Source organism: Perkinsus marinus, assembly GCF_000006405.1.
Source record: "Perkinsus marinus ATCC 50983 genomic scaffold scf_1104296945006, whole genome shotgun sequence".
In the NCBI taxonomy this organism is placed as follows: domain Eukaryota; phylum Perkinsozoa; order Perkinsida; family Perkinsidae; genus Perkinsus; species Perkinsus marinus.
Window position 1 is genome coordinate 111,145 of NW_003211258.1, and position 14,132 is coordinate 125,276.

The window sequence follows — 14,132 nt, forward strand, 5'->3', positions numbered from 1 at the left end:
AACCTTAAAGCAATTTCTCAGAGCGGGGCAGGTATGCCACAACCCTATAGCCATTTTTCAGGCCGGGGCCGATATGCCACAACCCTGAAGCAATTTCTCCGGGTGGGGCCGATATGCCACAACCCCAAAGATATGCCTGACTGCAACCAAATGAGTTGACACTATGAAAATAATTCCAAATTCGCCATTAGTAAGTTAATTGATTCTACTACGAACGAAACAGGCTTCTGATACGTGGAGCATATATACATTGATTCAATAGCGAACAAGGCGCTCAAAGTACCTCACAGTACCTTCCTCATGCCAGCTCACCTCAAGCTTCTGCATACTAGTTCATAAACTCCTACACGGAATAACGTAAAAAAGTATGTAAAGCAAATAGGTCCCCAACCAGAAATTCCTCCATTTTCTCTTCCCGTGATTTTACCGAACCCCGTGAGCTTATTCAAGCGGCATTACGTCACACCGAATTTCCGAGCTCCAATCCGGGGAAAATGAGGTTCTTAGAAAAATGAAGCTGCGCCCGGAAATTACTCGCCACGCCCGAGAATCTCACGGTCGTACGCGCGCTCAATTTTTATCTCTGACACATTTCCGCTATCTCTTCGCGATCACACAGTTTTACCCTTATATGGTGATGCTCTTCCGAAGTGGAGAAGAGTTGGTACTCAACTTTTGGTCCACATTACCAACCTTCGGCGTCACTGTGGCTCGCGTCCGGGATAACCTCGCCTCGCTCAATGAAGTCATCATCAACTCCCTCCCTGCTCCGCCGGGTTGGGAACAGAACGTTGCAGGGTAGCCGCTTGCGATCGTCTGGGGTGCTATTGTGATCAGGTCTAGTGTTGTTACATTTATGAGTTACGTATGATCTCACACTTCCACTAGTGTAGTAGTGAAGATTTAGTACTCTAGTTATGCTAGTCCATAGCAAATCGAAGCCTTTTACAAATCTAGCTGCCTTCTCTAATCCATTCTTTGTATTTAAATTACATCAGTACTCCGATTCACCACGATTTCATGATTTTTTCATCAAAAGTTGTATATACTTCTGCTAGTTATTGATCTCTCTCAGGGTGTGGCGGTCCTTACCACGAAAGCTCCAGCTAATTCAGTGTATGTTCCTCCTACTGGGCTTAGCGTTGGCGCTATCAGCTTGGTGCTTGGTCCGCAGTAATCGCAAAGAAAAGAAGAGAAATGAGCTCATCAAAGAAGATCAGAAGCGTCGGGTTGAAGAATCCACACCAGAAAATGTAAGAAAATTTTTCTTATATTTTCGCCGATAGCAGCGCCACGTGCTCAAGTGACATGTGAAATAGTTCTAGGCTACTGGTATTCGCCAATGAACTTTGTTTTTTGTATCATCTCGCGAGTGAGTGTATAGTTATATCCAGAAATTACTGTAGAGGTACAGTTCAAGATTAAACTATATCGCATAAACAATGTTAACATTGCTATGAACATGTGATGTGATAAAAGTAACCTTTCGAGACTGTCATAGCGACAAGTTGTTCACTATCATTAATCCTGGAATAGAAAAAACGCATTTGCATATCACATTGGCACGCACTGTATTTTCTCATAGGTGGCCCCCACTGTGTTTACTCCCACCACAGTGGCAACGCCAATACGGCCCCGTAGTCCCAAAGATCTCGAAGTATCGAAGACTGACGCTGACGGCGAGCATGTCGTTTTCTACCAATGTGAAGAACGAAGTCCGAAGTATATAGTGAAGGAGCTACTGAGCAGCGAAGAAGAGATAGTTTTGAGATCAAAGTTGAAGTATCATAAACACCGGTTAACGCGTCGGCGACGGCCTAAAGTAGCACTCGGGGGTATTTGAATTTGATCAAAAAATCTTATATTGCCGACATCGATATTCTGGTGTCAGTTACAACCAGAGGCTGCTCATTCCCATGCTGAAGAGTTGAACGTTTTGGGACGAGCTCCGGTCACGCCTCCGAGAAGACGCGCGATATCATCTTTTTGAACGTCTTGTTGCTACTATTACCATTATGCCTTCTTTCTAACGTAACGTACCTAACGCTACCCCTCTACCTTAGCTACATCATGGCGTGCTCTCTGTTATAATGCCCTCAGCCGCGGTTCGGTTGCGCGATTTTGGCGGGCTACATGGGTTTGTTCAGCGCTGTGTCTGTCCCTTTTTTCGGTCATTTATCTCGTATGATCGGCGAGGAGTTTGTTCTTGCGAATTATGGACTGTAATACCGCAGAGCTGTGCACTTAGACTAGATGATATCATGTCGTCGTTTTTGTTGCTATTCATCGAGAGCGGCGCTACAAGTTCATGTGCGTCGTACATTTGTATAATACTTGTAGTAAAGACTTGTATGTTGCGTTCACAGTGGGTGGTTTTCTTTTCGGAATCGAAATTGATACCTTTCCAGAAGCTCTCTAATGCGGGCATCTCGGCGATCAACTTCTGCATTATTGGCAACAGCGACAGTAGTTGCTCTCGGGATGGCGTTGTGGAGTTACAAAAGACGAGAGGCTGATAATGGTAATGGTGGTCGACCCGATTCCATGCCTGCCAGTGATCAACTACATATGTTGGTGACAACATGAAAGTTCAACTACAGTGCTTTTTGTACACCTCTACCGAATTCGTTATTTAATGAGAAAATTTCTGATCTCAGCGGAGGAAAGCGAACATATAACTTATATTCATAGTTTATTGATACCTACACTGGTCGTTGCTGTATCAGAGTTCGAGAGACGACTCGAGACGGAGCTGCGTCGAACGAGTTTGACCGAATGGAAAGCGCAAGGCATGGCTCCGAAGAATCTTCAGCAGACTTAGTGATGTTCCTATTGTTCGCATGTTTCAATGAGAGAACGCGAGTGTCTTGTTCGTTAGTCTGGGCCGACGACTACCAGCTAGATTGGCCATGTCTCTAGACCGTTTCTACTGCAAAGATTGATATCATATAACTGTTAGTATCTCCTCGATCCACATCATGTTGATGAAACTTTCATTCATATTCATCGCGTCGGATCATGCGCATTACACACAGTGAATGCATGATAGAGTTTAGAACGGAAGTCTACATACTACAGATCGCTCTGTTGTATTCCGCATACTAGTCTATTTAATCTGTTTTACTGTGCAAAGCACCTCGCTCATCGCAGTCCCACCCACTTGTCGAACTCGACAATTCCGCCCTTGAGCCATGAAATGATCCTTGATACCGCGAGGTCCCGATGGAGAGTGGAGCTATGCTTTCTGCCATCAGCAGATCCACAATCATCCAACTCACCAAGGGACCTGCCTCACCCACTCAAAAGAAAAAGTACGATTCAAGTGGACCAACAACTACACAAGACTCATCTCGCCTCGCACTCTCTACCCTTCTATCCACCGCAACATCACTTAGGGAACAATCGTACATCTCGGGCGCGCTCATGATTTCCACCTCCTAGCACTTCATGCCCTCCAATACAATCACCCCACTGGTGAACACCAACACGGAGACGATGCACGCAAACTCAATTCTCATCACGACAGATTCATGCTACACCTCACTGTTGATATGCCTGAACGGACCTTCCAAGACGTAGTTTGTGAAGAAGTCGTACTGATACACCAAATTTGGTATCGATGGCTGGAACGGTACTGCCGTCATCTCAAGCAGCTTCCATAGCAAGTCTCCATTCTCGCGGACGCTCGAGCCGATGAAAACCCCATCAGTCGAGACCAACAGCTTCGCAGCTTCGGCGTAGTTATTCCAAACTTCTTCTGTTATAAAGGGAGGATCGATGACCACACAGTCGAAAGTGTGCTGCAGATCTTCGGCTATCTCCTTGGGCTTTCGATAGTCGAACTTGACACACTTCTCACCTTGCAGTAGATGGGTATCGAAATCGAATAACCAGCACTCGAGCTTGTCCGAGAGCTCGGGCGCTGCGGCCACTGTGAAGTAAACACTAGGTGTTGAGAGGCAGGCAACACGTAGAGGCTCATCTAGGTTCTTGTGCTGATGAATAGATAGCAGTTCGCCTACGAGAGTCTCGATGGTATTGGGAGAATACCAGTATTGATTGAACTCTGCCTTTTCCTTCACGCTGAATGGTTTGGTTTTTGTCATCAATTCTAAATGATCGAGAGTTTTGAAAATCTAACCTTGAGAAAGCAGACGCATTCGAAAAGACTGTGACTCGTTAGTATTATTCTCGGTAAGGATAGTGCATGTGCGAGTATCAATCGACCGTGGGACCAATATGGTTCAACCAAACTCAGCAATTAATGATATCGCCACGAAAAGCGGTGAAACGATCAGCAAACTCGTAGGTCTCAACACGGTGACGAAGTGTAAGGCTCTTAACGTCGACATCATCAACACAGAAAAACCATTTCGTTTCATGTCACACTGAGCTAGTAGCCTCGCATCGCTCGAGCGGTCATATCTGTGCGGCGAGTAGAACTTGGAGTACAGTAAAGATCCAGCCGCCTTATCACACCTGGTTCACTGAGGTCACCTGATATTACTGTCGTTGCATTCCACTGTCTATCCCACCGGAATAGAACAGTGGAGTCCACTAAGTGGATGTTTCAGGCTTGACAGTTTGAGTACAACGATATCGGTGATGATGATCGTAATTATGATGATGGTGGATAAATGCTGATTGCCATTCTATGTCGTTCCGTTGCAAATGCCATTACTCCTGGAATATGCTTCTGTTGCCATAGCTTGTTCTAAACAAGCTGAACAAGTTGTTCATGTCATTGTTTATGCTTGCCATTCATCGACTATACCCGAGTAGTCGCGGTCTGTAATTTATCACATTCGCTACTCACAACCGTTGCGCGGACTTCCATTTACAGACGCTCGCCGAGCAAAACGATCTAGTTCTGCGAAATTCCCCCAACCACTCCATCGTGAAACTCACTGTAGAACCTTCACGACTCAATCTCATAAGGAGATGGGTCCGACTATTGATAACACGATGCATAACAGACCCGATGATCTCAGATGATGCTATTTTCGCATCCATCGGCGATCAGTTCCAGATCTATCGAGATTTCAGGAAACATGGACGACCTTTACACTCGTGTATTGCGCGTGGTGGCAGTATGTTGAAAGTTTCAACTTGAAACAGCATATGTGAAAATGACAAAATGATCTCGAATTCCAAAGACAATTTTTTTCGACAAAACTCGACACGTAACGCAGCAAGTAGAAACCTTATCGTTACACGAGAGTCTGCCTCACTGGTCACCACGAGCTGTATCGAGAGGACCTATCCCTCCCAGAGCGGTAATGATGATAGTCGCCACGATCCTGGGAACGACCTTGACGGCGACTCGAGCTGCTGTAACTCCAACGATCGCTCGATGGCGAATTCCCTGTAGAGAGGTAACAGCACCATCAATGCCGCGCCAAATCTCACCTGGTCCGCTCCGGTCGGAGGCATGTCCACGATATTGCCTTCTATATGAGTTCTGAAAAAAGAGTCATTTTCGGTGATATCATTTTGTAGTCATCTTTGTAAAAGTTTTCCTTACCCGCCTTGGCCGAACTGCATTCTTAAGCTCTTCGCTAACTGGCTGATTATACTTCCTCAAGAAGGCAATAAGAGCATCACCAATTCGTCTGTCCTTGCTAGCGGGGTTGTAGTATGCGATAGCGCGACCCTCGTGACCAATACGGCCTGTCCGGCCTATTCGGTGCGTATATGTCTCAATACCTAGTAGGCACGCATTGTATGTGTTAATAGCACAGCCACATAGAGAGGGTGGCCTCAGCATTATGCGGAAAGCAGTCGATAGTCCTACTCTCAGGCATATCGTAGTTAATTACTAATGTCACGTTCGGGAAATCCAAGCCTCTCGCGGCAACACTGGTCGATACCAATACTTGATCTTCGTTGGTGCGGAACCTGATTGAGTACACGAGAAAATGATCGAGTACCGACTATGCAATAGAATGCAGGAGAAGGAAAACAATCCTGGCTGTATCATACAAGCCGGGCAGACCTTCTGAATACCACCCAAGACATGCTGAGCGGGCCTTTGTGGGTCGATAACAACAACACGGGCTATAATAAAAATTCAAAAAAACGAAACCATCATCACTCAACTACAGAAGTAGGTTACATTCCACCAATGAAGTCAAACCGGTAATTTAGATCGTGGTGATGAATAAATATTCGAAGACATACGAGGTAGTTAACCTTTTCATAAGAGGACGAGTCACAGCCGAGCGGACTGCAAATCGCAGTCTGCGATAACCTTGTCTGGTCCCGAACCCAGGTGCCTTCCACTAAAGGGTAGAAAAAGATTACCCTATATCCTATTCACATGATGACGATGTGGGACCGATGATTGGAGCCCAATGTGTACAGAACACTGTGATAAACAGCAAAGGAGAAGCACCTTTATCCTCATTCAGGGGTGCAGCCTCCGGTGTTCTCTCATCGCAACTCTCCGCGACCAACTCAATGGCGCAGTTTTCAACCGGGTAACTTGCGTCTCCGTCGCTATAAATATCCAGTCAATCGCCACCTTCCTCCACATAGATGGCACTTTCACGTTGAAGTACCAGTGAATTCGAAAACCGCGATCGGATACTTGCCGACAATCGGGAGTTCGTAATCGTCCGCATAAATTGCCGAGCGAATAACAAGTGTATCAACTGTTGAGGTGCAAGTGATTGCAGTAGAAATGCTAGCCATCTCTTCGTAGGCACTTAGCTTGAAGAGTCCGGAACTCCCTAGTACTGCGTCATGAGATGAGGAAGACAGAAGGACTGGCACCGTCGACTCGTCGAGGATTATCATAGCATGTGGACAAATACAGTGCTTGATTCAATTTTCACCATATCGGCATCAGTGATTGATAGAGCCGCCATCTTATCATCCCTTCACAGCTCACCTCCTCACGACTTCTTCCCGGACCGCCTGCAGCTGCTTGCCCTGTAGTAAACCACAGCATAAACTCCCACTTCCACATATTCGTTTATGGAGATCCTTTCCTCTATCACGAGATGCCACGAAAACTATCGCCTGCGAGATTAACATGTCACAAACAGAATTCACGAGGGCAAAATCAACAAGTGCACATCGATCTATCAAGCGTAAAACTTCTCGTGAACTGACCTGTTCTCCCTTAGCGACGTCAAGCTTAGCCAGATCCTCCCAAAGAGCTTGGTCCTTGGCCTGGTCCGAGGTCAACACTCGAACCGACTGTGCAACATTAGACCGTAATGCACCTCCATCACCGCCAGCTCCCCGTCCCCGGCCGACAGCGATTGCCACCCGTTGCTTGCGTAGAAGAGTCTGATCAAACTGAACTTCAGTTCCTACACGGTTTCCCGTACAACCCACCTCGCCCTCTAGCCACGGCTTGAGGTTTGGATTGTCAATAGTGGCAGAGAACAGCAGTGTTTGCCGTCCACTGGGCTCTGTAAGGTCCGTGTCCATGAGAATGTTATTAACATACGCCTGAGACAGAATGTTCTCTCGCTACTCCACCCAGCGGTGTCCTACCTCCAAGCCCATGGATAGCATCTGATCTGCCTCGTCCAACACGAGGAACTTGACATACCCCAAGGACACCTGGTTAGTTCTCCCAAACTCACTACGACTACTAGCAAGCTTACCCTTCCCGTCTCGTTAAACTCGAGGAGCCTTCCGGGAGTGGCCACCAACACGTCGAGCTGCTCCGCACAAATGCGGTCCGCCTGCCAGAAAAATGACTACTATAATATTCCAACGTGGAGCAATAGGGAATCTAACGGTTTCACGGTTACATATTATGGCGGGCGAAGTATGAAGATAGTACAAGAGAGCAGTTTATTCTAACCCCAGCGAACCCACCTGACGCGATGCAGTTTCTCCACCATACGCTGCCATTGTTCGACACATTTCTCCTTGAGCAAGGCTCACCGAGCACGACTGACCAGTGGACACTTCTTCCCGAAACCACCACAACACTTTACTTCAAAATCTTTCACCAACTGCATCGCGAGCTCTCTTGTTGGGGCCAGTACCATGCACAGTGGAGACGCCTGGGCCATCCTACAACACAATACCATTACTCCAGTGCCCATATCTTCGCTTTCCTCAGCTGAGCTCAGGAGTTTTCTCATCAATTATGAAAGTTTATATACGGCTTAGGGTAGACGTGTACAGAAACCCAATAAAAATTCGTTCTATGATTATATTTCCAGCCTGCTCAAACGATCGCCTTACCTCCCTGGAAAGAATGGCCGGGGAACTGTTGAAGACAATTTGCCAATCTTCGACACAATAGGTGCGATAAATGCCAGACTTTTTCCTAATCACAAAGGCATTCCACATCAACCACGTCGGCTACTTTTACCAGTGCCCGTCTGCGCACTTGCTACTACGTCCACTCCGGCAGCTATCACCGGAATAGCATGCTGTTGTATCGGGGTAGGTCGGGCCGCCTACAATGGAAGAGCTACTGACCCCAGAGAGCCGTCCATATACTCACCCCGGAGGTCTCAAGAGCATCGACAACATTCTGTAAGAGAATACCACGTTCAACCGCCTCTTCCCATGTGGCAAACCGTGCCAGCCTACAACGTAAACGCATGAAAAAACTTCGCTCCGCTCAACCATACAAACTACTTTTTCTTCTCTTCCTCACTAAACGACTCCACCCCTCGAACTGTACAAGGCGCGTCGAATTCCAGCAGCCCACCTGCTTCTCGCCGAACAACCTATTTCCAGAATCTCAAAGTCGTTTTGTTCCATCTCTACACTACCAAGCCTTCCGGGCTCACAGACTCGCTTTCCCCTCGTTCCGACGAGTCGCTTTCTTCACTCGAACGTGTTGTGTCCTGCTGATTATCATTGGAATAATCAGGACTACGGCTACGTTGCCGTATGTACCTGAGTGTAATAATGTTGGAGTAGGAATTTATGTTCGCTTTCCTCAGCTGAAATCGAGAGTTTCCTATACAGTGTTGGAGTAGGAATATATGTTTGCTCTCCTCAGCTGAGCTCAGGAGTTTCCTATACAGTGTTGGAGTAGGAATATATGCTCGCTTTCCTCAGCTGAGCTCAGGAGTTTCCTATACAGTGTTGAAGTAGGAATATATGTTCGCTTTCCTCAGCTGAGTTCAGGAGTTTCCTATACAGTGTTGAAGTAGGAATATATGTTCGCTTTCCTCAGCTGAGCTCAGGAGTTTCCTATACAGTGTTGGAGTAGGAATATATGTTTGCTTTCCTCAGCTGAGCTCGAGAGTTTCCTATACAGTGTTGGAGTAGGAATATATGCTCGCTTTCCTCAGCTGAGCTCAGGAGTTTCCTATACAGTGTTGGAGTAGGAATATATGTTCGCTTTCCTCAGCTGAGCTCGAGAGTTTTCTCACTAATTATACAAGTTATTATACAAATTCTGGTCAACAACATTTCCCCGAGATTTCCTTTCAATTTTCATATTGTCACCGACACGTACAGTTGCCCCCACTGGACTCCTCCCCGACCGAGTGCGTCCTCACCTAGGGCTGGATCTAGATCTCGATCGGGACCTGGCTCGCGGTAGACCTGATGGCTTCTCACCTCCCTAAAGGAGTCAACGACTCTTTAACAACATCAATAACACTACTACTTCCTCATCAACACTGCGCTGTTCGCCCGTCCAACGCCTGCCAGGATCGATCCAATCCACCGAGTCATTTTGATAGCTACCACTGGCGCCCTACGCGCACAGTTCACCGCCTCATAAACAACTACAACCACCTCTACCTTCCAAAACTGTCCTCCAGAGCTTCCACTCCCGTCCCAATACTCTTGCCCACCCTTCCTAAAGTCACCACTATGAACGCTTCAGAGTGAGCATCTCCCACCATGATCCGCCCGATGCGCCAGCCTTATACTCGTATCTTTGATCGCCGCCAGCATCATACCTATAGCAATAGTAATATATGTTTCTTTTCCTCAGCTGAGCTCGGGAGTTTATTCGACAAAAACCAATGCATATTTCCGACAGTCGACCATATACGCGTTTCTCATCTGCTCTCTGAGACTGAAACTAGAATTTATATTTCCCCAACTAGATGATTTAGATTCTAAGTTAAAGTAGCCCTCTTTAAAGAGGAACTCCGCTCAACGAGCAGCCGCCGAATTCCCCCCTGGGGAGAGAATCGAACCGATCGCCGCCATGGTCCGAGTCCTAGCGTGAAATTGAGACTGAAACTAGAGTTTATATTTCCTTCCTCACTCAGAGTATCTTCTACCAGCCTCCCAACGTGAGCTCCCATAACCTTGCTGCCGCCACTGACTACCGCTGCTTTGCCAGGACATAGAAAATCTCGGCTTTAACGCACTGTGAAGATTCTCCCCGATCCGTCGTCATCATACGTTGACCAGCATATTTTATACCGTAACAAAATCATTTCCAATTATTGGATATATGTTCGCTTTCTCCGACCGAGTTCGAGAATGTTACATTCTGAATGTACAGAAGCCAATAAAAACTTCCCAAAATTTCCATATTGTCACCAACACATGTAGCTGATCATCTGCATATTCTCCCACCATTCACATAAGCCCAATTATCACTCACGCAAAACCAAATTACATCCAATGGTAACTTTGAGTACACCAAATAAAAGCTTACATCAACTACGACATATCCAATTCTACTATATATTAATACATACAGAACAACTCAATCGCATCCAATTACACCCTATATAGATGCTACTATATATAAGACCACATACAAACAATAAATATTCAAATCAGCATTAAATGGAGTCATGAACCGCCATAGTAGCGCAGTCGGAAATGATTCCCTCCAAGGGTTTATTGTCGAAGTCGCGACCGCCGAATATGATGCCGATTTCGGTCGCCACCTGCGGTCCGGAAACTCTTCGAGCTGATAAAACGGCCTACGAGAAGACATATAATGCGTTTCAAATTGACATGCAAATGATATCAAATTGCATCACATAAACATTGCTATGAACATGTGATGTGATAAAAGTAACCTTTCGAGACTGTGATAGCGACAAGTTGTTCACTATCATTAATCCCGGAATAGAATTGGCATGCACTGCACAGACTTTCCCAAACCGTTAACTGTTCGATTCAACAACAACAACAACAACAACATATACAACATATACAACAACAACATATACAACAACATATACAACAACAACAACATATACAACAACAACAACAACAACAACAACAACAACGAGCTAACAAATAATACAAAGTCTTATCACTCAATTGCTTACCACTAGACGAGAACATAGCCAAAAGCAATCACGATCTACAACGATAGTCATAAATCGACCCGAACCATGTTCACATAACGCGTCCAGGACAGCGACGCTCAGTGTTAGAGTAGGAGTGTATGTTCGCTTTCCTCAGCTGAGCTCAGGGGTTTCCTATACAGTGTTGGAGTAGGAATATATGTTCGCTTCCCTCACCTGAGCTCAGGGGTTTCCTATACAGTGTTGGAGTAGGAGTGTATGTTCGCTTTCCTCAGCTGAGCTCAGGGGTTTCCTATACAGTGTTGGAGTAGGAATATATGTTCGCTTTCCTCAGCTGAGCTCAGGGGTTTCCTCACTAATTATACAATTCGGAGGGAAGAGCATAGAAACTAATAACAATTGCCCCAAATTTACTAAATACTGTCACCAACACATGTGCATATAGCCTCACCTGGTCCTTCACACTAGCTGGGAAAGCGTGGCCATCAGTAACAACCTCAGCCGTGGAATCAACAAGACTCTGCTCACTTCCAAACTCGCAACAACGCAGGAAGACCCTCCTCAGCAATCTGATCAACAGTGGCGTTTCACCTGTGATATAAAGAACATATTTCACATTCCATCTCGCGAAAAACAAATGTATTATCGGTCGCGGAAACATATACGTCTTATAATTCACATAGAGTATTACGATATTTCACTTTAGACAGGTAAAACTCCAGCAACCAAACCACCACAAAGTTCATTGGAGTTTCACCCGTTTCACGTAAAGTGGCATAATACTCCGTGAAAAACCCGATATTCGCGGTCATATGCAGTATTTTTTCACTGATGTTTTTCTTATCACTAGGGTGTAACCGCATTAGTTTCTTACTCATATTTAGCTGCATATTCAACTACTCCTGCTATTTTCTCGATCGATTCACCGCGACGACCATCACCACATGCCAGCATAGGACTACCAAAAATTTCCTGCGAGAATAGACCCAAAAGCTACTACTGATTCCACTGGTGCAAGCCTGATTTGCCCAGGAGCATTTCTGCATAACCGTCAATATTGAATTCCCGTTCGCCTGAAGTGAAATTTTACTCGACAGCTAAAATGGTCACCATTATTACTATCACCATGAGAAATCATTTCCCTCACTTTCATCGACACAGCTCGGCCGAGCTCTCGTACAATATCCTGCCAAAAAAACCAAGATAAATTTTACGATTTTTTTTGAAATTTTTTCGCTCATTTTTTAACAGTCACAACCATATTTTTGCCAATAAATAAAAAAATTATCTGTCAGGAACTCGGTTTTTTCCAGTTAGAAACCTTGCCGACTTATCCAACAATAACACCCATATTCTCTGAAAACCCAGGTTTTTTCACGACGTCTTCATAAGTTGTGCTGACTTCCCAAAGCACGCGACGCTCAAACATATCCCGCAAGAAAATCTGAATTTTTTCTTAATTTTTCGGGAAAAAATTTTTCCACGAAAATTTGTAAATTTTTCAAAAATTTCCTGTGATTTTTTCAAAAAATTCCGGACTTCAACGAACCCGAATACTCCCCCTCACCGATAATACCCATGCCAGCGTCGACCCTCCGCTTTCCAGCTCACAGACCACTCTAATAGCACGCACAGTGCGGGCCTTGACGGCCCAGTGCCTCTCGATACACGACAATTGCCGTGGGAACAACACGGGTATCTACAGTGTGTTTCGATTTGATATAGAAATGAGATTGAACTAAATGTTAACATTGCTATGAACATGTGATGTGATAAAAGTAACCTTTCGAGACTGTGATAGCGACAAGTTGTTCACTATCATTAATCCCGGAATAGAAAAACGACACATATTCCCCACATTTGCATATCAAATTGGCACGCACTGTACACATTTTATTGCACGCAAACGTTACTCATAGATCACATATGCGTTTAAACGCACATATACCAAATTGGCGTGCACTATCCATCACCCATGTACATATCTAGTATATGTAGTATTCCTACAACTTATATATAATACTACGTATTTTGATATAACGCGTATCTACAGCGTTAATAGCATATCGCTACACGCGAACGCCCGTGAGGTGAAGACGAGACGCCTCCTAATATCTCCCCGTCGTCCATTGCTCCTTATATACTTCACATTGGCTAACTCAGTCAAGTGCTGGTCTCCTTGTGCCGAATACGTCGACCTTATAAACGAACCAACTTGCCATCACCTGTTGGTTTGTCGCCTGACCGAAGACGGCCGAGAGCGAGAGAGATGATCAAGTAGAGAAAAAGTCAGTGAGCTCAGTTCACAGAACTGGACGGACCACCCCAACGGATATATATACTTTACAGTGGCTAACCTATACGATCCTACGTAATATCTATATGCCTGTCTACAGTGCGAACCAAACCGTTATGCAAATCACCTTTTTTGAGGGAACTTGCTCAATAAGGAGAGTTTATCAATGATCTTTGAAAGGTGTACTGATAATGAGAGTGAAAATCGATTGATACCGTTTCACAACCGTTTCATCATACATTGTTATATTATGGGCGCACGAAAATTTAGTAGTATAAACTACGACCTACGCCATCGATGAAATCCCATAGCATCGCTCCCAACAAGATGGTCACCGTAATACAAAACGGAGCTGTCAAAGCAGGCCCTCCATTAGGAAGTACCTGAAACCATATAACACGAAAACCCCACGCACATGGTCAACTACATGTGTTTGTAAAAATATGAAAATTCTGAGGAAATTTTGGGAAATTCTTGTTGGTTTATGTGGGGATATATGCACATGGTCAACTACATTAGTTGGTAAGAATATCAAAATTCTGGAGAAATTATCAAAAATTCTTTTTGGTTTCTGTATGCATATGGTCAACTACATGTGTTGGTGAAAATACGAAAATTCT

The 14,132-nt window shown here is 45.1% G+C and overlaps 4 protein-coding genes across 4 annotated transcripts in view; all 4 read right to left on the minus strand.

The window, feature by feature from the left end:
• Positions 1-3,533: 3,533 nt before the first annotated feature.
• Positions 3,534-4,106, minus strand: Pmar_PMAR013068 (conserved hypothetical protein; the record flags this gene model as incomplete). Its single annotated transcript, XM_002779945.1, has 1 exon — positions 3,534-4,106. One exon carries the CDS (start codon positions 4,104-4,106, stop codon positions 3,534-3,536), a length of 573 nt encoding a protein of 190 aa, XP_002779991.1.
• A 1,121-nt stretch (positions 4,107-5,227) lies between these two features.
• On the minus strand, positions 5,228-10,293 carry Pmar_PMAR013069 (ATP-dependent RNA helicase DDX3Y, putative; the record flags this gene model as incomplete). Its single annotated transcript, XM_002779946.1, has 19 exons — positions 5,228-5,365; positions 5,540-5,706; positions 5,795-5,898; positions 6,893-7,111; positions 7,307-7,461; positions 7,507-7,575; positions 7,620-7,700; positions 7,837-7,914; positions 7,959-8,037; positions 8,212-8,296; positions 8,342-8,429; positions 8,477-8,561; positions 8,614-8,705; positions 8,751-8,877; positions 9,489-9,553; positions 9,599-9,688; positions 9,736-9,793; positions 9,837-9,896; positions 10,211-10,293. 19 exons carry the CDS (start codon positions 10,291-10,293, stop codon positions 5,228-5,230), a joined length of 1,923 nt encoding a protein of 640 aa, XP_002779992.1.
• Positions 10,294-10,739: 446 nt separating this feature from the next.
• On the minus strand, positions 10,740-12,369 carry Pmar_PMAR013070 (hypothetical protein; the record flags this gene model as incomplete). The annotated part of the gene is made up of 5 exons (XM_002779947.1): positions 10,740-10,883; positions 11,668-11,785; positions 12,091-12,174; positions 12,217-12,289; positions 12,336-12,369. 5 exons carry the CDS (start codon positions 12,367-12,369, stop codon positions 10,740-10,742), a joined length of 453 nt encoding a protein of 150 aa, XP_002779993.1.
• A 1,068-nt stretch (positions 12,370-13,437) lies between these two features.
• Positions 13,438-14,132, minus strand: part of Pmar_PMAR013071 (hypothetical protein) — a gene marked incomplete at both ends in the record, with an annotated part of 3,520 nt that continues 2,825 nt past the window's right edge. The window contains 3 exons of the mRNA XM_002779948.1: positions 13,438-13,456; positions 13,640-13,697; positions 13,799-13,895. Coding sequence (XP_002779994.1) covers positions 13,438-13,456; positions 13,640-13,697; positions 13,799-13,895 — 174 coding nt within the window. The remainder of the gene's footprint in view (positions 13,457-13,639; positions 13,698-13,798; positions 13,896-14,132) is intronic.